A 22,337-nucleotide genomic window follows, 5' to 3' on the forward strand; every position below is an offset into this window, starting at 1 on the left:
GGCGACGGCGGCGGCGGCGGCGGCGGCGGCGGCGCCACGCCATTGCACCGTTTCAATGCCCACGTTGAGCCTCCTGTCGACATTAACAACAACCTTAATCTTATGCTTATCTCTGCCCTTTTTTTTTCTTGATTCGCGGCACGCACGCCACGCTTGCTCCTTGGCGACACCAGCCGAGGGGTTATTAGCTGGCTCGGTGTCGCTCCGAACCGGGGCACAACGGTTTATAAGTAGGATTTTCCCGCCAAACGTTGCGGGCAAAAAAAGCTCAGGATAGCAGACATTTTTGGGAGCCGAAAACTCGTCATAAAAGCAAAACAGTAAATCACAAGTCTCTCCGGCAAATGAGCGACAAACTAGACAGCCCGACGGTCCAGGAGGTCCAGGAGGACGTGCCGGCTTTCAGTCGCATCGTCGTCGACTGGACTCCCGAGGAAGAGAAGAAGGCGAAGCGCAAGTACGTCACCCACTGTACATCTGTCTCGGGGGCCGTCAAACTAATGAAAGAGCAACTCAGACTGGACTTGATCATCATGCCCATCCTGACTCTCGGGTTCTTCTGTCTTCGTACGTCAATATCCCCCCCCCCCGTCCCGGCAGCAGCTTGGCTCACTAACACGGCAAAATAACAGAGCTCGACCGCGGCAACATGGCCAACGCCATCACCGACAACTTCATGCGCGACGTCGGCATCAACCAGGACCAGTTCAACATTGGCCAGCAGATGCTCTCCCTCGGCATCGTCCTGACCGAGATCCCCGCCAACATGATCCTGTACCGCGTCGGCCCGGGCCGGTGGCTGACGCTGCAGCTCTTCCTCTTCGGCACCGTCAGCACCTTCCAGGCCTTCCAGCGGGGGTACGGTGCCTTTGTCGCCACCCGCTTCCTGCTCGGCATCACCGAGTCCGGCTTCATCCCGGGCGGCCTGTGGACCCTCTCGACGTGGTACACCCGGACCGAGACCGCCAAGCGCGTCATGGTCTTTTACTTTGGCAACCAGGTCGGCCAGGCCTCGGCCAAGCTCCTCGCCTTTGGCATCCTCCACATGCGCGGCGTCGGCGGCCAGCCCGGCTGGTTCTGGCTCTTTGCCCTCATGGGCGCCTTCACCGTCCTCAGCGGCCTCGTCTTCGGCTTCTGCCTGCCCGACTCGTTTCGCAACCCGCGCAGCACCTTCCTGCCGCGCTACTCGTGGTTCTCGCCCCGCGAGATTCACATCCTCCAGTCGCGCGTCCTGATTGACGATCCCATGAAGGGACGCAAGAAGAAGAAGATTCCTCTCGGCGCCTTTAAGAGAGCGGCAAGTGACACCAGGCCTCTTCTTCCTGCTGCTGCTGCTGCTGCTGCTGCAAGTCTGTGTAATACATCTGACTAACATGATTCCAGTTCCTCGACTGGCGCATATGGACTCACTTCTTAATCACTCTTTGCAACAATGGGCCTCAACGCGCGTTTGACACCTATGCGCCTTCCATCGTGACGAGTTTCGGCTTCGCCGGGCTGAGCAGCAATGCGCTGGCCGCCGTCGGTCTGTTCTTGCAGGTGCCTCTATCTTTTGCGTTTAGTTGGTTCTCCGACAAGTTGTGAGTTTTCGACCTACCTACCCACCACTTCCATTCTATATAGCCCGCCCGGCGGCGGGAGCTGGGCGAGGGCAGGGCAGAATACTAACAAGGCGAAACCAGCAACCGCCGCGGCGAGACCGTCATGGTCGGCCTCTTTGGCCATTTGCTCGGTTACATCCTCAACCGCGCCTTCACCCAGGTCAGCTCGCGCGGCGTGCGCTACTTTGGCGTCGTCTGGACGCAAATGTTTGGCACCTTTTCGCATCCGCTCAACATTGCCTGGCTGTCCCTGACATGCCACGACTCGGAGCAGCGTGCTCTCGCCATGGCCGGGTAAGTTTTGTTTTTTTGCCGGGGCCTCCCCCGCGCGCTCCGCGCTCCCTGTCACCCTGCGCATCCACGGAACAACGCTGGCTGACCTTGGTTCTGCTCCCAGTGTGATTATGAACGCCAACATTGCGGGCATTTACGGAGCCCAAATTTTCCGCAGCGACGACAAACCGTTGTACAGGCGAGGATTCAGCGTCGCCATCGCCATATTGTCTTTTGGCTTCGTCTTGTCCGTTGCTCGCTGGGTGGACGAGCGGATACGGCTACGCAGAAAGAGACAGAGTGTGGCGGCGTAGGCTTGCGACAGCTAGAGTATGACTTTTTCTCTGACACAACAGAAAACCAGATTGGATCGGGATAAAGTTACAGTGCTCAATGAATTGATACATGCCGTTGTTCTCCGAAGCCGTCTCGTCGTCTTCGCTATTGGTGGCAGAGAACCGCAGAGTACCTAGTCTTCACCGGCTGACACGTCAACGGGGTGGCGTGCTGTTATTGACGCTTATTGACGCACTCCCGCCGGTGCAAAACGAACTGCGTAAAACGAATTACATGAGACTTTGAGCCTGGCAGAGAAGCTTGACCGTTTATCCATACGTGTTCTGCTTGTCTGCTATTCGAATCCCTGGCGTTGCTGTCCGATCTTCTGTTTACACGCCACATATCGTAACACATATGCCCGACTTTGTTGCCTACTTCCAGGAATGCCTGGCAAATATCGCTCATATATTAGAAGATATGCATGATCCTGCAAGTCTCAAAATTGTGGTCAAATACCTGTCAGATCCTGACTCGGTAAAAAATACTCTCTGAGTACACATTCGATGAAGCGTGACTAAGTAGTCTGCTCACCTGTCAACGATACTTTTAAAGAGAAACATGACATGCAAAAAATTGGAAGAGTAATAAATAGCACGAATCAATTAATGCGAGTGTCGCGCGTGTAAGTACTATTCAATCACATAGCGGAGCATCATGTCGCTAGCATCTATTGCTGTTATGTATATGTACGCCTGACCCGTTCGGGGGGGTCAAATTGTTTCGTTAAGCTGTTCCGTTTTCTTACACTGGCAGCCGGCAGCCGCCCTGAACAAAAGAAATATCGCACCCATCCACGAGAGGACGGGGAAAAAAACTACTGAGAAGCAACGACAACCTTGTTAATTGACGAGGCAACGTGATCAATGTTGTTCGTGTTGAGACCAGCCATGCTGATACGGCCATTCTTGGTCATGTAAATGTGATGTTCTTCACGGAGCTTCTGAACCTGGGGCTCGGTCAGACCAGTGAAGCTAAACATGCCAATCTGGTCGGTAATGTGGTTCCAGGTGCCGGGGGTGCCGAGTGACTCCAGTTTCGATCGCAGGGCCTTGCGCATATCAATAATGCGGCCAGACATGGTCTCGAGATTGCCTTCCCACTCCTTGAAGAGGGTAGCGTCGTTGAGTACCGTGGCGGCGATGCGGGCGCCATAGAGAGGGGGGTTGGAAATCTCGGAGCGCTGGAGGATGGCGAGCTGGGAAGCAATACGGCCAATGGTGGACTTGGCATCGGGGCCGGGGCCGGTTACGACGTGGAAGCAGCCGGCACGCTCACCGTAGAGACCAAAGTTCTTGGCGAAGCTCTGAGCAATGACAAGCTCGAAGCCCTGCTCGACAAAGTAGCGGACGGCGGCGGCGTCGCGGGCCAGGTTGCCAGAGGCAAAACCCTGGTAGGCGCAATCAAAGAAGGGGAAGTGTTTCTTGCTGCGGATGATGGCGGCAAGCTCCTTCCACTGATCCAGTGTGGGATCGACGCCGGTCGGGTTGTGAGCGCAAGGGTGGAGGAGAATGATGGAGCCCTCGGGAGCGGACTGGATGGAAGCCTTCATGCCATCAAAGTCGAGACCACGGGTCTTTTTATCAAAGTATGGATAATCGACGGTCTCGAGGCCGACATTGCGCAAGATCTGGTGGTGGTTGGCCCAGGTCGGGTTGGAGACGTAGACTTGGCGGGAGCCCTTGTAGAAGCGGGCGAGGAAGAGGGCGCCAAGATGGACAGCACCGGTGCCGGAGATGGTCTGCATGGAGGTGACACGAGCCTCGTTGATAGCGGGGGAGTCAGAGCCGAGCATCAGCTCGCTGGCCTTGGAGGTGAACTCTGGGATACCGGCGATCGGGGCATACTCGTGGTTGAGTTCGGGGTTGTTTCGGAGGATCTCGTCGGCCTAGATCGGAGTGTTGGTGGCGTGGTTAGCTTGGGAGGGGACGGCAACAAAGCTTGGAAGAGCCGGGTGTACGGAGCGGGCAGTGTGTGTGTGACACAGCATGTACACGCAGGAGGGAAATATGAAGAGAGATGGAGAGACAGATAAATAGAGGAGGGGTGTAATAGGGGGTGTAAGAGGGGGTACAAGATGGGAAGCTTGGAAAAGAGAGAGAGCTTGGGCTTGTGGTGTTTGTGGCGTGTCGCAGTCACACAGAGAGGCAGGGGAGGTGATTGCGCAGCCACTGAGTTTCTCAGTAGCTAAGCTTCTTTTTGGGCAGGCGGGGTGCGAAGTAGGTTGCGCAGAGCATGACGTGGTGTACAAGTCAATGGCAGCAATGATGGGGGAAAAAAGGCAAAAAGAAGAGGAACTGCACCTTTTTCACAACGGGAAGAACCCAAGGCTTTGCATTGTTGTCACGGTAGGCACCAATTCCCTGTAGGAGCAAAGGATTAGTATTTTTCAAAGGTCGAGGGACAGAGAGAGAGAGAGACAGAGCGGGTGATTGCGGTTTGCAGCTACTTGAAGATGCGCAAAGGTACCCCTCCCCACCAAGGAAACGAGCAAAGAAAGTATTTGACTCACCAAATCGACCTTGACAGGACTGGAATCGGCCTTGTAAGCGCGGGCCAGGCCAAAGAGGGCGTCCTCGGGGGCCTGGGGCACCGAGTCGGCAGGGAAGCTGGAAATGGTCGACATGGCGGGGGAGATGTGTTTGGCGATGCTGTTGAGGCGATCGAGGGAGGATGAAGAAGTAGAAGATGGCGCCATGATGGGGGGAAAGGTCAATAATAAGAGGGGATAAGGTAAAGTGAGGTAGGTAGGTAGGTAGGGTAATCGGTAGGTAGGTCCAACAATGCCGACGGCGGCGGCAGGCGGCAGGCGGGAATGTAGAATATGGAGCTTTTTTTTTTATTCCTTGAAGTTTTTTTTCCCCTTCCTTTTCTTCTCAGCTTCTTCGGTCCGGTCCAATTGTAATTTTTTGGCTGCTTTTCAACTGCTCCAACGTCAGCCCGGGTCTAGGTAGTTAGGGTGTAGGTACTTGGAAAAGCAAATGCGATGCAGCTTGAGAGGGGGGTGGGAGGGGGGGATCGTAGCGCGCCGGAGCTACGGTAGAGAGAGAGATGTAGTTAGGGTGTACCTCGCGAACGAGGTAGGTACCTTAGTAGGAGCTTGGTCACCACGGTACGCAAGGTGCTGATAGTGCCAGGGCAAGTACCAGATTAGTGGGTAAAAAGTGAGTTGATGTGAGTCCAAGTGACTTGATCATGTTTTCTTGAGGGGGTCGCATGAGCTCATGAGTTGATGGGCAAGTGGGCTCCCTTTGCTCAGCAAACTGATGCAGGCAGGCAGGTGTACTCAGTAAGTAGTGGGCTGCTGCAGAGGGCTTGGGTACCTTTTTCAGGGAGGGGGCGTCCGGAGTGGGGGGTGGGGTAGCGTTTGTAGGGGTAGGTACGGAGTAGGTAGTTTGTAGGGGATCCAGCGCTCTCCAGCAGGGAGCCAACCAACCAGCAGGGCCACTAGGCCACTACCAGTAAGCCATCACCCAGTCAGCTTGTTCCTGTTGCTCAGCAAAAGGGACCATCATAGTCAAAGCCATGACACGACAGACCATGTAAGAAAAGAGTCAGAGTCGGAGCCAAGAGCCGCAGATGAGACAATGGCTTTTTTCTCTTCTTCATGTCAGGCTCCAAGCCGTCAGGCGTTTGGAGACGGCTCCCCTCTTCCCGCTGACTTGTCATTGCTTCTCTTGTCCGGGCCGCAGTCTTGTACAAAGGAAGGCAGGCGGCATTGCCCAAACACTTGTCGGGTAAGTACCTGAGGCAGGTACTTAGGTTGGTAGGTAAAAGGCCAGCACTCCGTGATGAGAGGCGCAGTCACTGTAAGAGCTGCACCACTGACACTACTGCAACCGCTGGAACCGCTGGAAACGGCCAAGTACCTTGGGTGCCTAGGTAGGGAGTACCTACCTGCCCACCCAGGTAGAAGCCACCCACTGCAAGTCCCCTTGCCGTCCACGTTTTTGTCTGCAGCCGGCCTCCGCGCGCGCCCTTTTGTCCCCGTAACCGGAAACTTGGCGCAAGGCACAAGACCAGAAAAAAAAAAGAGACGGAATCTAGAACAACAATTGCCTGTTCTCCATTCTTTTCCCGTTTTTTGTTCTCTTCTTCCTTTTCTTCTCAGTCCCGTGGCCAATGTAGTCGCCATGGGTAGGCTTGATCTCGGGCCCTCATGGCTCAACCCACACACCCCCCCGCCGTCTCTCCGTCTTGCTCCGGCGCAGCAGCGGCCGACTTGTTATCCATGCAACCGACGTCTGATGTCTCTTCGTGCCAGTTGTACTTTGTTGAACAGTACCGCGCCAATCGAGCTTGAGTAAGGATAGCCACAACGGGAACAAGGAAGAACCACTCCTCCCTTCCCAATCGATCGCCTTGCTTTCTCTTCTTCTTTTTTTTTGCCGAACCGCTGCAGTCCACCTCAGAATTCGGCGCCCGGTCTCTCCACTACCGCTGCCCCAGTTTCCTCCCCCCCCCCGCCCCCCATCCGCATCCGCACAAACTGACAGCTTTGTCGTGCCAAGCATAATATGCTTACGGACCAAGAGTAATATCATCACCCGCTGCGAATGGGGATCCTGCGCCAAAACCGGGATTTTGATGAGGCGAGATGACACATGTATGAGAGTGGAAGGGCAAGGTAAAAGAAAAGAGTAAGAGAGACAAGACAGACAAGGAAGGGAAAAATGAAAATAGAAGTAATATCAAATGATACAATATTAAAATAAGATCAAACTTACCCAGTACGGCGGTCCGAACTATCGTGATCCAGTAGAATGACAGGGGTCTCCTTGTAAATGAGTCGTTCGGAGTTGTTTCGAGCTGTAATAATAGCCTCACGAGTTGTATCAATCGGGCAACTGCCGTCGCGATTCGGAGTAATTTTTCTTTTCGTTTACTCGTTCGGCGTAGTCGTGGCTGGAACTAGTCTTTCCGTCTGTCAGTAATTTTTCTTCTTTCCTCTTCCTCGTTTCTATTCTTTCGTTCCTCCTCTTCTTTCTCTTTTGTTTTCGCCTTTTTGCGCAGTCGTAGAGCTGCGGCCGGTATGTCTCCGAGTGGCGCTCGTCGCAGCAGCCATGCATCGTATACGCGCATACCCCGGTTGCAGCGAACCAGAGCTTTGACGGTTTGGGGGGTTTTTTTTTTTCGAGTTTGACGATTTTGCCATTGCATGTAGCCGGTTGCGCTGGCAAGAATGATAAAAGGAAAGAAAACAAAAAAAAGAAAGAAAGAAAGAAAGAAAGAAAGAAAGAAAAAGACAACGACACCAGGGCAAAACCGCGCCCGAGTGTCGGCGCACGCCAACGTACCTGCAAAGTGGCAACCAAAGAACCAACTCAATTCGCGACCGAGCGTGGTTGTCGTACAGATGTACAGATGTAATGAGGAATACAGGTGAATGGAGGAATGCAAGATTTAAACAATCAATGTTCCTTGTTCAATTCTAGAAGAAGAAGAAAAAAAGAAAAAAAATCGCCATCGCGAAAAAAGAGAACGGCGGGCCATCTACCGCTTATAAGCCAGAAAGAACCACAAGCCCGTGGGGAAGCGCAAACAGCTTCTCAGGCGCCGGCGGCCCAATTTTGACCGAGGCCCTTTCGGCTTTCCCACAAGCAGCAACCTTTGGCTCGTGTCGTCATGAGTTTTGACACCACACACAGATGGCTAACTCGTATGTTGGCCCCGGATTTATTTATTAGACTTTTGGCGGCAGGCTCTGCTTATTTTCAAGGAGCTGCTGCTCTTCTCTCGCCAGCATCGATGGGCCATGTATCGCACGACAACTATATCCAAACCACCAAAGCCGCAACTCACCCATATCAGCGCTCAAAGGCCCCCCCCCCCCCCCCCCCCCGTCCCCTGCTCTCTCTTGACCAATTGATTCATGCACTCGACATAATATCATCCGCTCACATCTCACATCCCGCACCCTGGTTTCCCGTTTGTGCATATTCCATTAAGTATCCTCCGAAAATGTCACGGTTTGGTAAGCCGCCCACGCACGCGACTTGTTCTGCCTCAATTTTCCTCACATGCGCCCGCCCCTTCACATGTCTGTCTGCTTCCACATGCTCAGCACCCGCCCCCCCAAAACACCAAGTTTTGTCCTCGACAACAAGAAGAGAAAAAGAGAGAAAGAAAAGAGAAATCTAAATGCAAAGCTACTGTTCACGCAATAGCAAAGAAAAAAGCTTGTATGCATTCAATCGTATCGCCCATCTTCCTCTTTTTATTTTGCCGGATCGCCCTTGTTTTGTTACATTGTTACCCCCCCTGGGCGGCGTCTCCAAATCGTGACAGCCCGCCCTCATTATATACACATATGCGCCGCGCTCTCCCTCTCTTCATATGATCAAATCCCACAGCACCAGGAACGCGCATAGCCCGCTCGCGGCGAAAAACGTGTACCGCGCCGCGCTGGGTCGCTGGGCCGCCTTTTGGAGCTCCTTGTTGCCGCCGCCCACGTTTTCCGCCGTCGACAGCGAGTCCGTCACCAACTGCTCAATGTGCGCCGACTGAATCGCCAGGTTGTTGACCAGCAAAGACTGCAGCTCGGCAATTTCCACCAGTGATTTCTCGGCCGTTCTGATTTTTTTTTTCAGAATGATTGTTAGCGAAAAGCTGTACGTTTTGTAAAATGCCCACCAGACTCTCGCCGTGACTCCTCTGCCACACACACACTCGTAAAAGGAAAAAAAAAAGGGAAAACGTACTGTACTTTGGCAAGCGTGCTCTCGTAGTGCTTCATCATGTCCTGGTTGCCCTCCTCAAACATTTGCACCTGATCCTCCGTCAAGCCCTCGTTGCCTGCCCCGTACGCCGGCGCCGCGGCGGCGGCGTCACCACTGGACGGTGACGATGACGATGGGCCGGCGGCCGCTGACCTCCTCGTGGCCTGCGCAAAGTCGGCAAAGTCGGACGCCGGCGCCGCCAGGAACCCGCGCGACTTCTCCAGCTCCCGCGTCAGCCGCGTCTCCATCATGTCCTGCTGCGTGCGGCAGCACTGCTCCAGGCGCTGCCGCAGGAACCAGAGGACGCTGTCGCGGTGCATCTCCGTCTGCAGCGCGCGCCCCTCGGCCGCCGCCTGCTCCGCCGTCTTGCCTGCCACGCCCGCCGCGCCGGCGGCGCCGGCGCCGCCCCCGCCGGACGCCCACGACCCGAGCAACCCCAGCGCGCTGCCGTACGTCTTGCGCACAATCGCCGCCGCCGTCTCCCGCCGCAGCTGCTCCGCGTCGTCCACCGCCCGGATGCTGGCGTTGAGCTCCCGGATCATCTGCTTCGCGTTGGCGTCGACCTCTTCGCGCTCGCGGTCCGTCAGCACCCGTGGCTGGCCGTGCGCCGCCGCCGTGCGCGCGTGTGCTCGTCGGGGCTGCGCCGTCGATAGGTAGGCTTGCCGTACGTCGCGGAGCTCCTTGTGTAGTGTGGTGGTGTGTGAATTCTAAATTGCGTTCGACGGCGGGTCACGGTCAGTAGCTGCGCGTGGGAGAAGCTGCACAAGATTTCTGCGACGCACGATTCTATAGGCCTCCTTGAGAAAGCCGTCGGCCTTGTCAGGGTCGACTCTCGCTGCAGCCGGCGCAGCGTTTCTCGCACGTAGCAGCTCATTCAACTCGGCTGTGCGGTCCCCCGTTGGCGGCGATAAGACCTCCATTGTCTCTGAAATGCAACAGATCAGGCGGCCTCTAATTAGCCGGGATCACTTGTTGCCCGCGTGGTGGAGGGTTCAAAGGTCGGAAAATGTACTGGTTGAGGTTTGGTGGCCTGAACATTGTATCGTGGATCGCTGAAAGCTACCACGTCAGAGGCTCTATTTAGCTTAGTCATTCAGTCGCGACGTTGGCATGAGTGACATCGACTCACGTAGATGAGCGTGGGCAAGGACGACTAGGGTTATTCAGAGGTATTATATATTTATACGGAGTCTCGATTCTCTTTTCAAACCAGTGGATTAAGAAAACTGGAATTATCTCCTTCCCTTGACTACGGTAGCTTAAGTTCGATTAGTCGTGGTGCTTGGTGCAAGTCAAATAGAAAGATCTTGAAAATAATTGTTTAATGAAATTGAAGTTGCTGTTAAAATCATCGTTCAGCTGGGAGTTTCAATGGAATTAAATATTGATATCATGGCAAAAAAGATCATGTGCAATATAGCCATCCTACTATGTGTATTCACATCCTAGCAGCCAGTCGCTAGGTTATTTAGCAGACTGTATAGGCAACGCTCCGCGCCAGAATTGGTCGGCAAAGGCTGTTTAGCAAAAAATCTACTCGTAAATCAGAGCAGCTAGTTCTCACAAACAGGAGTGATCGGATGGAATGACCACACTAGTTGGCCACCGGGCGCCATCCCATCCGCGGCACGAACCCAGCGACACCCTCGTCACGGAGGACATCGGCGCCGAGACGGCCGGTGACAACACTGCGCTCGGAATCTCTGCCGAGAACATGGAATGGATACGTTAATCGGGGTGCCGAATTCGATTTATCGTGCATCGTCGTTTCACTGGCTGCTTCACCATTCTTTGGTTGCCAGATCGTACGGTTACCCTCTGTCTTTACGGGCTGGAAGCCAGACAGGTCTCTCTCCAGAGACAAGTACCATTTGCGCTGGTGAACGCTGCCAATAGAATTCGTTGCGCCTTTATATGCGTTTGTGCGCCGTACCTCGGCGTCCTCCAACTCCCGCAGCTCTGTTTCCATTGCCGACATTGCCGCTGCATCCTGTTGTGGAAGCTGAGAACGAGTTGCGGGGACAATGTCCGCATCGGAGTCTTGCTGCTCGTCTGTTTCACTGGCACTTGTTTCTTGTTCGATTGTCTCTGTCAACTTGGCTCCCCGCCGGCGCCGACGTAATGGCTTCTTGGTTCGTTCGGCTTTGGCGCGTCCGACGGCATCTTCGGTTTTGGTGAGGCGCATATATATTACGTATGGATCCGGAAGTTTGGTACCATGAAGGCGTAGTTTGATTTTGCGCGTCTGAAAGGCGGCATGCAAAAGAGACTGCTGCGTTGGCGGTGGTGATGATGAGGAGGCTGTTTCATCGTCGTCGGACGAACCAGACTCTGGGTCTAGTGTAGGAGCATATTTACTGCGACGAGGCAAGACGGAATACGTGCCTGTATCCCATATCATGAGAGAGCCCGTGTCTCGAGAAGCAGTCTCTATCAAATGATTCTTTACCGGGTCAACTTTACAGCCTTGTATACGTGGGTGCGCGGCCAACTCACCCATAGCGAGTGGATGCGTGTTTCAGTCGCATTACGATTCAGTCGCACACTGTTTGGATCGCCAGGTAGTCCATACATGATGGCCCAGCTGACACTGCTTGTCTCGTTGATCTGTAATCGGAGATCGTAGTGGGTTCCGGCAACAGGGTGGTCATGCTGATGGATAACAAAGTGCGCGCCGAGCTCAGAGGCAGCGTTGGCCGAATAGAGCGCGGCATATTCGTCAATGGAGAGCCTGGGTTGACAGACGTCTGCCGTATTGCCTGTGACGAATTGGGCCAGATGCTCAGAGAAGTGATTTAGGTGGTCATGGACGACGGCGGCCCCAGATTCCACGGCGGCCGCAGTGGGCCTCGGCTCGGGGGCGGACGAGCTGGGGTCGGGGTTTGGGGGTGACGGGACGCCTCCAGAGTCTGCAGCCTCCCCTGGCGGCGGGTCTTGGGGACAGGAATCGGGGGCATGCAACGTCCATTGCAGGTTTTTCTTTTTGATGAAGGGGTTTGCGATGAGATGCGGGCTGGCTGGCTGTTTGCGGGGAATTGAAGTATCCATGACTTTAGCGGTGAGGCAACAACATGATTGCGAGAGAGCAAATTGCTAACGACGTAGAGATGACAGAGTAATGCACCATGCAAAACGTAAAGAAATGGGCAAAAATTACGTGATAATACAATGGAATGAATATGAGATGGAGATGGAGATGGCTGGCGCTGCATGAATTTTACAGGCCAGGTAACCATTGCCAGGGTAGCTATCAATCAGTACATATTACTCAGTAAAATCGGACGGAGACGAGCGCAGACTTTAGCGGGGCCATGGATCATATGCTTTTGGAGTTTTGGGGGGGAACTTTGGGGGGGGGGGATGGAATGCACTGCGATGCGAGCGCCTGGGCCGACAACAGTAACTGCCTAGAATGCTGAGTAAGGTGGCGCGACTTGTGGTGTATGTAGTAACCGGGACTGGTTGGGCCGATGAGACTTGTCAAATGAGGATTTCTTGGAAAAGAAGAATGAATGAAAGAAAAAAATAGACACTCTTCAACAACCGCGCTCGCATGACACAACATGGAAACTCCGTGGCTACACAGTATCGTCCCCGTAGTGAATGTACAGAGACCGACAGCGGCCCACAGCTAATAAACGTCACCAAGCCGAGCCCGTCTGTTTGCCTCGGCACAGGTGCGTGAGCAGCCACAGTGATTGGACCAGCCCAAGGGAACAAGTCCTCCATCTAACCTACCTTGGGCAGCGCGCGGCCGCCAAAGTAGCCCATCGTCCGGCCGCCCCAGGTTATCTCTTTTTTTTTTTCCTCCCCAGAAGCTTTTGCCCGTCGTCGGCTGCCAAAAACCGCAACCCGTCTCCCCCATTTCCGTCTTGCCACATTTGCCATCCGTCATCTCGTTTTGTTTCCATCACCAACTCTTTCTCTCTCGATACCCGATACCCTTTCCCTTCACCCTTCAATCAACCCGTCGCTGCCTTTGTTGCGCTCTCGACGCTTGCTCACCCAGCCAGTCGCACGCGCTCGGCTCCCGCCTTCGGTTTCTCGGTCCTCCCGGCCCCCGCCGTCCGCCTCCATCGCCTTGCACAGGCGCAACCTGCCGACCTCCTCCATCGTACTCTAGTACCTTGGTACCTGACTGCGGTACGGCTATTTCCACCGATCCCCAGAGACTGACTGCCTGCTCCCGCCCAACGCGACTCGCCGCTCTCGCTCTGCCTCGGCCTTCTGCTCTCGACCAGGCTCTGGATTTCGCAGCGACCCTGTCATTCATCTGTGTAATTTTATCTTGTCATTTTCCCCTCGAGCCATGGCTTCTCCACCTAAGCCCTGGGAGCGCGCCGGAGCTGGAGCTGGAGCTGCAGGTATGTACAATCTAGGTTTTTTTCTTTTCTTTTCCTACCCTCATCATCGTCACATGCTGACAAGCTCGCTTCCTCGACAGCTTCGATACCCGCTCCATCAGCCACGGCGGCCACACCAACCGTGCCGTCGACCGCCAGCACTTCCGCCGCGGCACCTCCCGTACCTGCCCTCCCTTCCTCTCTCGCATCGACAGTCAACCAAAACGCCTCTGCATATAGCCGCCCCATGAGCACCATGGGTGGTATGGGCACCTCACCCTACGGAGGTTACGGCACGGGCTACGGGAGCGCCTACTCATCCCCATACTCCAGCCCTTACTCTCGTTTTGGTGGCATGGGTAGCTACGGAGGCGGCATGTACGGCGGCATGGGCGGCATGGGCGGTTACGGAGGCATGTACGGTGGTGGCATGTACGGCGGCATGGGTGGTATGGGAATGAATGATCCCAACAGTCTCACCAACCGCTTCAACAATGGTACTGCCGCTACCTTCCAGATGCTCGAAGGCATCGTGGGGGCCTTTGGCGGCTTCGCACAGATGCTAGAGAGCACCTATATGGCGACACATTCCAGTTTCTTTGGTAAGCATCTTACTTGACTTGCCTTGACATCCCCAACACTAACCGTCACCCGCTAGCCATGGTTGCCGTGGCTGAACAATTTGGAAATCTCCGAGACACTCTCGGGTCTATTCTTGGCATCTTCACTCTCATGCGTTGGATCCGCACACTCATCGCCAAGATCACCGGGCGCCCGCCGCCTGCTGATGCCACCGCACTCACCCCTGCTGCTTTTGCTCGATTTGAAGGCCGCCCTGGTCCCGACGGCGCGCCTGGCAGTGCTCCCCGCGCCAGCAAGAAGCCCTTGCTCTTCTTCCTGCTTGCTGCCTTCGGTCTGCCGTTCCTCATGTCCAAGATGATCCGCTCCGTCGCCGCCAATGCTGAAGAGGAGGAACGCCGTATGCAGGAACAGGCCTTGGCTGCCCAGCAGCCCATCGACCCCTCCAAGCTCGAGTTCTGCCGCCTCCTCTTCGACTTTGCGCCCCAGAACAATAATGGTATGGAGCTCGACGCCAAGAAGGGCGACCTCGTCGCCGTCCTTACCAAGAACGACCCAGCAGGCCAGCCCAGTGAGTGGTGGCAGTGCCGCTCCCGCGATGGCCGCCAAGGATACCTCCCTTCCACCTACCTCGAGGTTCTCAAGCGCCCTGGCCAAGACGTGAAGCAGATCAAGGCTGTCGCCGATAGCACCCGCACAAACTCCCTGACAAGCGCCTCGGACGAGGCCAAGAAGGACTATGTCACCGCTGACGGCATGCAGAGGGGACACTTCTACTCTTGAGTGCGCTTCCTATCGATTGCGCATAAAACGAAGATGGACACAAAAGTTGTTGGAAATAATTTTTTGGGTCGCACATGATGACGCGCTGTAAATTTTTCTTTTCATTCTCTCCCTCTTTCGAAAAACGAAGGATGGCATGTTTCGGTTGGGCGACTGGCGTTTTTGGGTCTTTCCTCTCTAGGATCTTTTTCTTGTTCCAGAGTGATCATTTCCTCCATCAAACCGGGGGCACCGATGGCATAAGGCGCGCTTTTCTTTATTTCTGTCTCTTGTCTGCATCAATAATCAAGATCTGATGATGAGCGATCTGCATGTATTTTGCCATAAGAGTATAAAAAAAATACCAAATCAAATCAATCCAATCCAACCCATGTGCAATTCAGACATTTTTTGTTTTTCTGATTCATGTAACTGTCATAAAACTCCGCTCCAAATGCATGTTCCCATCTATTTGGTAACCTCTCCGCTACGTAACAATCTTTGATACAAATCTTTAACCTTCAGCCTCGTAGGCGTTGGACTTGTGTTTGGGCATAAACTGGAATCCAGGATGGCAAGGACCCAGGAACATTTCCCTACGCACCGCGCTTGTTAGTGAACATGCCTTTGGTCTGTTGTCGCAAGCCCAGGCCCGGGAGAGAAATGGGTGAGTGGGGAGGGAGTGGGGGAGAAGAAAGAAAGAAAGAAAGAAAGAGCAGCGACTTACGAGATTTTGATCCAGTCCTTGTAGTTGGGCGAGGCCATGAGCGTCTCCAGGTCGTTGCGGCCGCGGTACGCGGGCGGGCGCTCGTTGATGCTCGGGGGCAGCCGCTCGAGCAGGCCGATGGGCACGTAGCGGTGCGCGAAGCTCAGCCACTCGAGCAGGAAGCGGCGGGTGAAGCCGAGGCCGAGCTCGTCGGAGCCCCAGGCCTCGAGGCCGTAGCGGACAAACTTTTCGACGTACGTCAGGCGCTCCGACGCCGACTTGTCGAGGTACTGGCCCTTTTCAATCTCCTCAAAGAGCCAGGGCTTGACGAGGGCGCCGCGGCCGATCATGACGGTGTCGACGCGGGCCTCGTCGACGTGGCGGTGGTAGTCGACGTGCGAGTAGCAGTCGCCGTTGCCGAGGAAGAAGAGGCGACCGGCGGCGGCCTGCGTGCTGGGGTCCGGCTCGGCGGCCGTGTCGGTGAGGGCGTCGCGCTGCGCGTTGTAGCCCCGGATGAGGGCCGCGCACTCGCCAATGTAGGCCCAGTCGGCGAGCTTGGTGTAGCGCTGCTCGCGGCTGCGGCCGTGGAGGGTGATGGCGGCGCAGCCCGGCGCGCCGAGGCGCTCGCGGTGCTCCTTGGAGCCGAAGGCGAGGCGGTCGATGACGGCCGGCGCCGTCGGCCGGGAGCTGCGCACGCCGGTGCGGATCTTGGCCGTGATGGGCACCTCGCCCGAGACGGCGTTCATGCCGCGAATCATGCGCTCGAGCTTGCCGTGCGCCTCGAGCAGCGCCGAGCCGCCGCCCGTCTTGTACACCATGTCGATCGGGCACCCGCAGTTGAGGTCGATGAGGCGCAGGTGCGGGCAGAAGCGGGCGAGCGCGCTCGCGGCCTTGGTCGTCACCCAGTGCGCGCTGCCCGAGATCTGCGCGCCGAACCGCAGGTCCCGCGCGTGGTCGTAGAGCGGCACCGTGCCGCTGTACCGCGGCGGCGCAATCTCCGACTCGTGCGCCTTCATGAGCGTCCAGTCCGCCTTGACGCCCTGCAGCAGCGGCATCCCCAGCGCCATCTCCGAGTACGTCAGCTGGCAGCCCATCTCCACGCACAGCCGCCGGAACGGCAGGTTGCCCTGCGTCGTCAGCGGCGCCAGCGTCGGCGTCTCCCGGCCAAAGTACAGCCGGCGCTTCTCCGACGGCTTGAACGGCGGGTCGACAAACTGCGCGCGGTTGTCCTCGCTCGGCGTGTCAGCGGCGGCCGCATCGGTCCCGGCCTCGGCCTTTCGGCGGTGGTGGTTCTTGTTGTTGGTCTTGGACTCGCTGTCGAGCCAGCTAATGTACTTTTCGGCGTCGCTGAAATCGAGGCGCTTCCTGTTCATGTCAATCTTGACCGACATGGGCACCACATTGACGACGCCGGGTCGCGAGTCGTCGACCTCGCCGCCTTGAGTCTCGTCGGCACCGCCTTCCGTCTTGCCGTTCGCATCGCCCTTGCTCGAGTTGTCAATCAGGATCAGCTCCTTGCGGCCGTCCTCGCGCTCGACCTCGTCCATGTGGCTGCGCACGAAGCGGCACTTCCAGCCCGACGGGCAGCGGCCGTACTGGACGAACACGGGGCATTTCCCCTCAAAAGTCTCGACGTCACCGCGACGGCCCTCGGCCAGATACTTGCGGATGTCGTGACACATGCGGCAGCGATCGCCGAAGCGACATTCACGAGGCGAAAACTCGGGGTAGAATGCGCGGCTGTTGCAGAGCGGCAGGGCATCATCAAACTTGCCAAAGGAGCGCTCTGTGTTTTGGCCCTTGACCTTCTTCTTCTTGCCACGCTTGCCGTCACCGTCTCTATCATCACCATCATTGCGGCCCTCTGCAGCATCGTCATCATTAGCGTCGCCTGCTTGGTCGGCGGCCTGGGCGCGAAGCTCCGAGACGTCAATCAGATATCTAAGCCGCGCATGGTCAGCTATTATTGACGGTAGTTACAAGACAGCCAATTCGCTTACTCTTTCTTAATAGGGGCATATCCCTTGTCTCTGTTATCTCTGTCGTCCACCTTTTTGTTAGAGTCGTTCTCTTGAGCCGCAGCCGCAGTACTGTTCTGATCAGTGGCGTTTTGGTCGGCCAGAGATTCCGCCGCAGCCGACTCTTCAACCCTCTGTCTTTTGGCGGCAGGCTCTTCGATCGGAGAGGCCGGTCGGCCGTTAGTAGCCTTGTCAGACTCCCCGTTCTGCTGTGTTTGGTCTGCCATGATGCGTGGCTGTTGCACCTGGTACAGACCAAGTGAGTGTCTCAGTAAGGTGTACGGCTGGAGCCAATAAGTAGAGCCACCAAGCTCTGCAAGACTTTGAGATACGAATTGATAGTATCTTGATTGAGGAAATCAGTTCCCGCGATATGTATCTATAAGGGTGGCGGTGAAAGGGGGGTGGGCAGGGACGACGTGATGTTGTTGAACAAGCCTTAACAAATCGCTGGCGATAAAAATTTCGATAGCAGCCTGGTTGGTGCCAGTCACTACCGCTAGCTAGCGCAGCCCATAGGCTTACACAGCGCCCGTTGAACCGCATTCGTCTCGTTAAAATCACCAGCCCGAGACAAACTCGGAGAGGCCGTAATGTAATAGAGGTATTACTGGATTGCTTAATATAGGATGGCATAAGGTTTTGGCATTAATTGATGGTAGCTCTTCGCCAGCATAATGAGATGTTGCCGCACTACTCCGTACCTAGGTAAGAAATGGCTGGATAGTGGTAAGTATTTGCAGCCGCGAGACAAAGACATCTATTTTGCTTGGAATAATGCGAACTGCCTGAAATCCAAATCTCATAGTATAGATGAAAGATCGTGCGCAGCCACCGTGGCAAGCCAATTCAACGACTGCTCGGGGATAATAATAAGCTGCGGCTCCCCACCCCTCCCATATCAAACATCGCGGGGCGGGCGCTCGCTGCTGCCAGTAAATGGACTACATACCAGGCGCGACTGGCCGCTCCAACATACCTACTTTCGCAGCCAATTGCGCGACTCTCTAGGCAGAGGTGATGCAGAATACCTGACTGTCTAGCATCTCCCGACGGCCATGGCAGACTCGGGCAAGTCGGCACGCCCACGCGCCGTGAGCAGCTCCAAATCCTCCCCCTCAATCATCGCGCGGCGCTCGCACAAGAGCCTCGTCAGCTCCCCGCACGGACGGACCAAGATTTACGAAGATTCGGACGACTCAGACGGCTCAGACGAAGATGACAATGACGATGACGAGAATGATGACGACGATGACGACCGACGGCCGTCCCATCCGGCGCTGCCTAGGAGCCACACGCCAGGACATCTCGCGAGCAAGAGCGTCAACGACAGGAGCGCGGGCGCCGCCGCCAAGCAAGCTGCCGAGCTCGCCGTACGCCAGAGATCGCAGTCGGCATCCCAGGTACCCCCGCGACCCGCGACGGCGGGCGCCAACAGCAGTAGCAGCAAGAGCTATCCCAAACAGCCGCCGCCGCCGCCGCCGCCGATGACCTCCGACACACAGGGCGACCACGAAAAGGAAGCGAAGCGGGGCTATTCACGCTCGACTTCGGTCCTAACCTCGAAATCGAACACGGTGTCGTCCAGAAGCACGTCGGCGGCGCTCTCGCAGGTTCCCAAGGGCGAGCACGTGGCGTTCCCGCCGCTGCAGGATCCCAAGGACGCGCCGGATATTGCGCCAGCGCCGGCGTCGGGCATGTACTGGTCGAGAGCGCCCATGTCCGGCGCGGCGCACTCAAACCTGCGCGCGCACACGACGACGCTCATCGGGTCCAACATATACATCTTTGGCGGCTGCGACGCGCGGACCTGCTTCAACACCATGTACGTGCTCGACGCCGACGCCTTCTACTGGTCGGTGCCGTACGTCGTCGGCGAGATCCCCATGCCGCTGCGGGCCATGACGTGCACCGCCGTGGGCAAGAAGCTCGTCGTCTTTGGAGGCGGCGACGGTCCGGCGTACTACAACGACGTCTACGTGCTGGACACGGTCAACTTTCGGTGGACCAAGCCCAAGATTATCGGCGACCGCGTGCCGTCCAAGCGGCGCGCGCACACGGCCTGCCTGTACAAGAACGGCATCTACGTGTTCGGGGGCGGCGACGGCGTCCGCGCGCTCAACGACATCTGGCGGCTCGAGGTCGGCGACATGACCAAGATGTCGTGGCGGCTCATATCGGGCCCCGAAAAGGAACAGCCGGCCGGTGCCGCTGCCGCTACGGCCGCCAAAGACAAGCCGCGGCGGCCAAAGGCCCGCGGCTACCACACGGCCAACATGGTGGGCAGCAAGCTCATTATTTACGGGGGCTCGGACGGCGGCGAGTGCTTCGACGACGTGTGGGTGTACGACGTCGACACGCACGTCTGGAAGGCTGTGCCAATCGCCGTCACCTTTCGACGCCTCTCGCACACGGCCACCATTGTCGGCTCCTATCTGTTCGTCATTGGCGGCCACGACGGTTCCGAGTACTGCAACGACGTGCTGCTGCTCAACCTTGTCACAATGGCATGGGACAAGCGTCGCGTCTACGGCCAGTGTCCGACCGGCCGCGGCTACCACGGCACGGTGCTCCACGACAGCCGCCTCATGGTGGTCGGCGGCTTCGACGGGAGCGACGTGTTTGGCGACGTCCACATTTTGGAGCTCGCAGTGCACGCCTACTATTCGCAGATTAGCCACTTTTCCATTGAAGTGTGAAAACACCGAGGCGGGCGAAAAAGCACTCGAGGAGGATAGATTATATAGCATACATAAAAGGGCTGGGCGCATGAATGGGCCCAATGAGTGACGAAATAGCACGCACGATATGATGAAAGCTTAGCGAAAGATGACATGGTTCGAATGTTTGGTTTGATGTGTGATTTTATAAACGCCGTATCGTACAAAATGCTAGCTTGCCTATGACCAGCGGAACAGACACCAGTTTTGCCCTGGCGCCGCCTTGTTCGGAGTCTCCTATATAAGTCTAATCTATGGCCCTTCTCTCCCCAAAGAAAGTCATATGCTTTGGTTCTTTTATAAGTGGCTACTTTTCGTAAAGCGTGATAGGTATTGTTACAATGCCCAAGTTGAGTGCTTGGTATAGATATCGGGAGATTTGTCGTTTTTTATGCAGTGTATGGTCAGCTGCCAGACTGGATTGATTGTGTTATATTTCGATGCGTCATGGGACTCGGCAAGGGATCTATGCTTTCGCGTCGGCCTTTTCAGACTGCTGTTCCGTCTTTTCAGACTGCTGCTCTGCCTTTTCAGACTGCTGCTCTGCCTTTTCAGACTTGTCAGAGGCCTGCTCAGGCGCCTTGCCGTTGTTGTCGGTGGCAGCCGAGTTGGCCTTGCGCTCGGCAATGCGCTTCTCCTCAGCCTCAACCATATCTGCAAGCTGTTAGCGTTCTGTCCGTGCAGTTTACTGTCAAACCCCCAAGAAAAGAGAGAGCGGTTGCTCTGCTGCTTACCCATCCAGAGGTCCTGGCCCTCGTACTCCTCCTTGTGGACGCGCTTCTCAATCAGGTGCTTGTGCTCGGGGTCGTTGGGGTCGAGGACCATGACGGTCTCCCAGCGGCCCTTGCCCTCCTTGGCGTCGTTGACCTCAAAGGCGGCCGAGACGATGAGCACGGCCAGGGTGAGGCCCTGGGCGTAGACACGGGCCTGGACGAGCTTCTGCGCGGTGCTGGTGGGGGCGCGGCCGACGATGGCGAGGGCGACGGCCATGGAGGCCAGCCAGCTGGTGAAGACGATGCTGTAGCGGTTCTCCTTGCCCCAGGCCATGAAGCGCTGGTACGTCGTCTCGTTGTCCCGGACGATCTGGGCCGCGCGCTGGCTCTTGTCCTGGTACCCCCACATGGGGTCCTGCGAGCGCTGGAACTGCGTCGAGCAGCGGTCGGCGTTGACGATGGCGCAAAAGGTGGCCGACGAGGTGACGAGGAACGAGCGGAAGGGGAGCGTCAGGCTGCGGAAGGCGTGGTAGCGGCGCGACGCGAGGACGACGCCGCCGAGGCCAATGGCCAGACCGGCCGTGCCGCCAATGAGGCCGCTCTTGACGACGACCTTGTAGTGCGCGGCCTCCTCTTCCTTGCTGAGAATCTTCATCTTGGGTAGAGTGGTTGGGAGTGTGTACTAGGTAGGGGTGGGTAGTTCGATAGTGGCTTGATGGTCTGTCGACTTCAATGGACCGTTCGATACGGCGAACAGGTACGGCGTTCCCAGTAGAGATATAATCTATCAACGTGAACTGCGTATGCTTGCGTTGCGGTGATGATGCGTTGATGCGGTGCCGGAATCAGAAATGACGCTGTGCAAGCTTGTGAATTAGTGGGCCTGTCCAATAGCTGCTCGCGTGTTAGGCGAAAGCGACGTACTGAGATGGTGCGCGGCACGGTCGGAGTGCGCGGAAGCGATGAAAATGTTAGATGCTAAGGTAAGGTGTCGATTGGGTACAATGTAAAAAGACTCATGAGGCTCTTGAGCAGTGTCGCGAGGGCACTTTGTTGTAAATATATCGCCGGAAACCCCAAATCGAACTCCGGAAGAAACTCGTACGATAATTCCAAGGCCGCAGCCGGGCAGCCAGCCAGTCACCAGGTCGCCGAAAAAAAATTCCACTTGCCGAGACCCCCCGAGAGTCCCCCGAAATCCTGTTGCGTCATTGGTGCAAGATTCCATCACTGCCATGAAGGCTATTACCAGTAGAAACAAAACGGGTTAAAAAAAACAATTCCAATCAAGATCTTCAGTATTGGACAGACTAATCTCTCTCTGGCTATCGTGCATGAGCGAATGAGCAGCAACGAACCATGATCTTCATCGCTGGAGCTGGACCCGGCTGTGCCGTTCGGCCCAAGCCGTTCAGGTCCTTGATCGCTCGGAAATGGCAACACTAGCATTATTAACGTATTTGTAATCGGGACAGCAAGTCTGTGCCGGCCAGTTCGCTGGTGTTGTTTGCAGCATAGGTTTTGACTGCTTCGAAAGCCGTCAAAATGCGCAAGAAGTGCCTTGACA

General features: G+C 56.1%; 8 protein-coding genes across 8 annotated transcripts; 3 read left to right on the plus strand and 5 right to left on the minus strand.

The window, feature by feature from the left end:
- Positions 1-344: 344 nt before the first annotated feature.
- On the plus strand, positions 345-2,188 carry V2A60_007607 (major facilitator superfamily domain-containing protein; the record flags this gene model as incomplete). Its single annotated transcript, XM_083258891.1, has 6 exons — positions 345-457; positions 518-567; positions 633-1,297; positions 1,384-1,580; positions 1,683-1,895; positions 1,999-2,188. The coding sequence occupies 6 exons, from the start codon at positions 345-347 to the stop codon at positions 2,186-2,188; spliced, it is 1,428 nt and encodes a 475-aa protein (XP_083115017.1).
- An 839-nt stretch (positions 2,189-3,027) lies between these two features.
- V2A60_007608 (pyridoxal phosphate-dependent transferase) lies at positions 3,028-4,908 on the minus strand (the record flags this gene model as incomplete). The annotated part of the gene is made up of 2 exons (XM_083258892.1): positions 3,028-4,098; positions 4,723-4,908. 2 exons carry the CDS (start codon positions 4,906-4,908, stop codon positions 3,028-3,030), a joined length of 1,257 nt encoding a protein of 418 aa, XP_083115018.1.
- Positions 4,909-8,542: 3,634 nt separating this feature from the next.
- On the minus strand, positions 8,543-9,849 carry V2A60_007609 (uncharacterized protein; the record flags this gene model as incomplete). Its single annotated transcript, XM_083258893.1, has 3 exons — positions 8,543-8,783; positions 8,912-9,636; positions 9,712-9,849. 3 exons carry the CDS (start codon positions 9,847-9,849, stop codon positions 8,543-8,545), a joined length of 1,104 nt encoding a protein of 367 aa, XP_083115019.1.
- A 674-nt stretch (positions 9,850-10,523) lies between these two features.
- Positions 10,524-11,977, minus strand: V2A60_007610 (DNA polymerase ligase-domain-containing protein; the record flags this gene model as incomplete). Its single annotated transcript, XM_083258894.1, has 2 exons — positions 10,524-11,372; positions 11,426-11,977. The coding sequence occupies 2 exons, from the start codon at positions 11,975-11,977 to the stop codon at positions 10,524-10,526; spliced, it is 1,401 nt and encodes a 466-aa protein (XP_083115020.1).
- Positions 11,978-13,238: 1,261 nt separating this feature from the next.
- V2A60_007611 (peroxin PEX13) lies at positions 13,239-14,634 on the plus strand (the record flags this gene model as incomplete). The annotated part of the gene is made up of 3 exons (XM_083258895.1): positions 13,239-13,293; positions 13,374-13,874; positions 13,931-14,634. The coding sequence occupies 3 exons, from the start codon at positions 13,239-13,241 to the stop codon at positions 14,632-14,634; spliced, it is 1,260 nt and encodes a 419-aa protein (XP_083115021.1).
- Positions 14,635-15,127: 493 nt separating this feature from the next.
- On the minus strand, positions 15,128-17,564 carry V2A60_007612 (tRNA dihydrouridine synthase DUS3; the record flags this gene model as incomplete). Its single annotated transcript, XM_083258896.1, has 3 exons — positions 15,128-15,209; positions 15,341-17,260; positions 17,320-17,564. 3 exons carry the CDS (start codon positions 17,562-17,564, stop codon positions 15,128-15,130), a joined length of 2,247 nt encoding a protein of 748 aa, XP_083115022.1.
- Positions 17,565-18,395: 831 nt separating this feature from the next.
- On the plus strand, positions 18,396-20,036 carry V2A60_007613 (Kelch repeat-containing protein; the record flags this gene model as incomplete). The annotated part of the gene is made up of 1 exon (XM_083258897.1): positions 18,396-20,036. The coding sequence occupies one exon, from the start codon at positions 18,396-18,398 to the stop codon at positions 20,034-20,036; it is 1,641 nt and encodes a 546-aa protein (XP_083115023.1).
- Positions 20,037-20,523: 487 nt separating this feature from the next.
- Positions 20,524-21,425, minus strand: V2A60_007614 (HIG1 domain-containing protein; the record flags this gene model as incomplete). Its single annotated transcript, XM_083258898.1, has 2 exons — positions 20,524-20,711; positions 20,792-21,425. 2 exons carry the CDS (start codon positions 21,423-21,425, stop codon positions 20,524-20,526), a joined length of 822 nt encoding a protein of 273 aa, XP_083115024.1.
- Positions 21,426-22,337: the final 912 nt, after the last annotated feature.

Source organism: Cordyceps javanica, chromosome 5 (assembly GCF_051103115.1).
Source record: "Cordyceps javanica chromosome 5, complete sequence".
Lineage (NCBI taxonomy): Eukaryota > Fungi > Ascomycota > Sordariomycetes > Hypocreales > Cordycipitaceae > Cordyceps > Cordyceps javanica.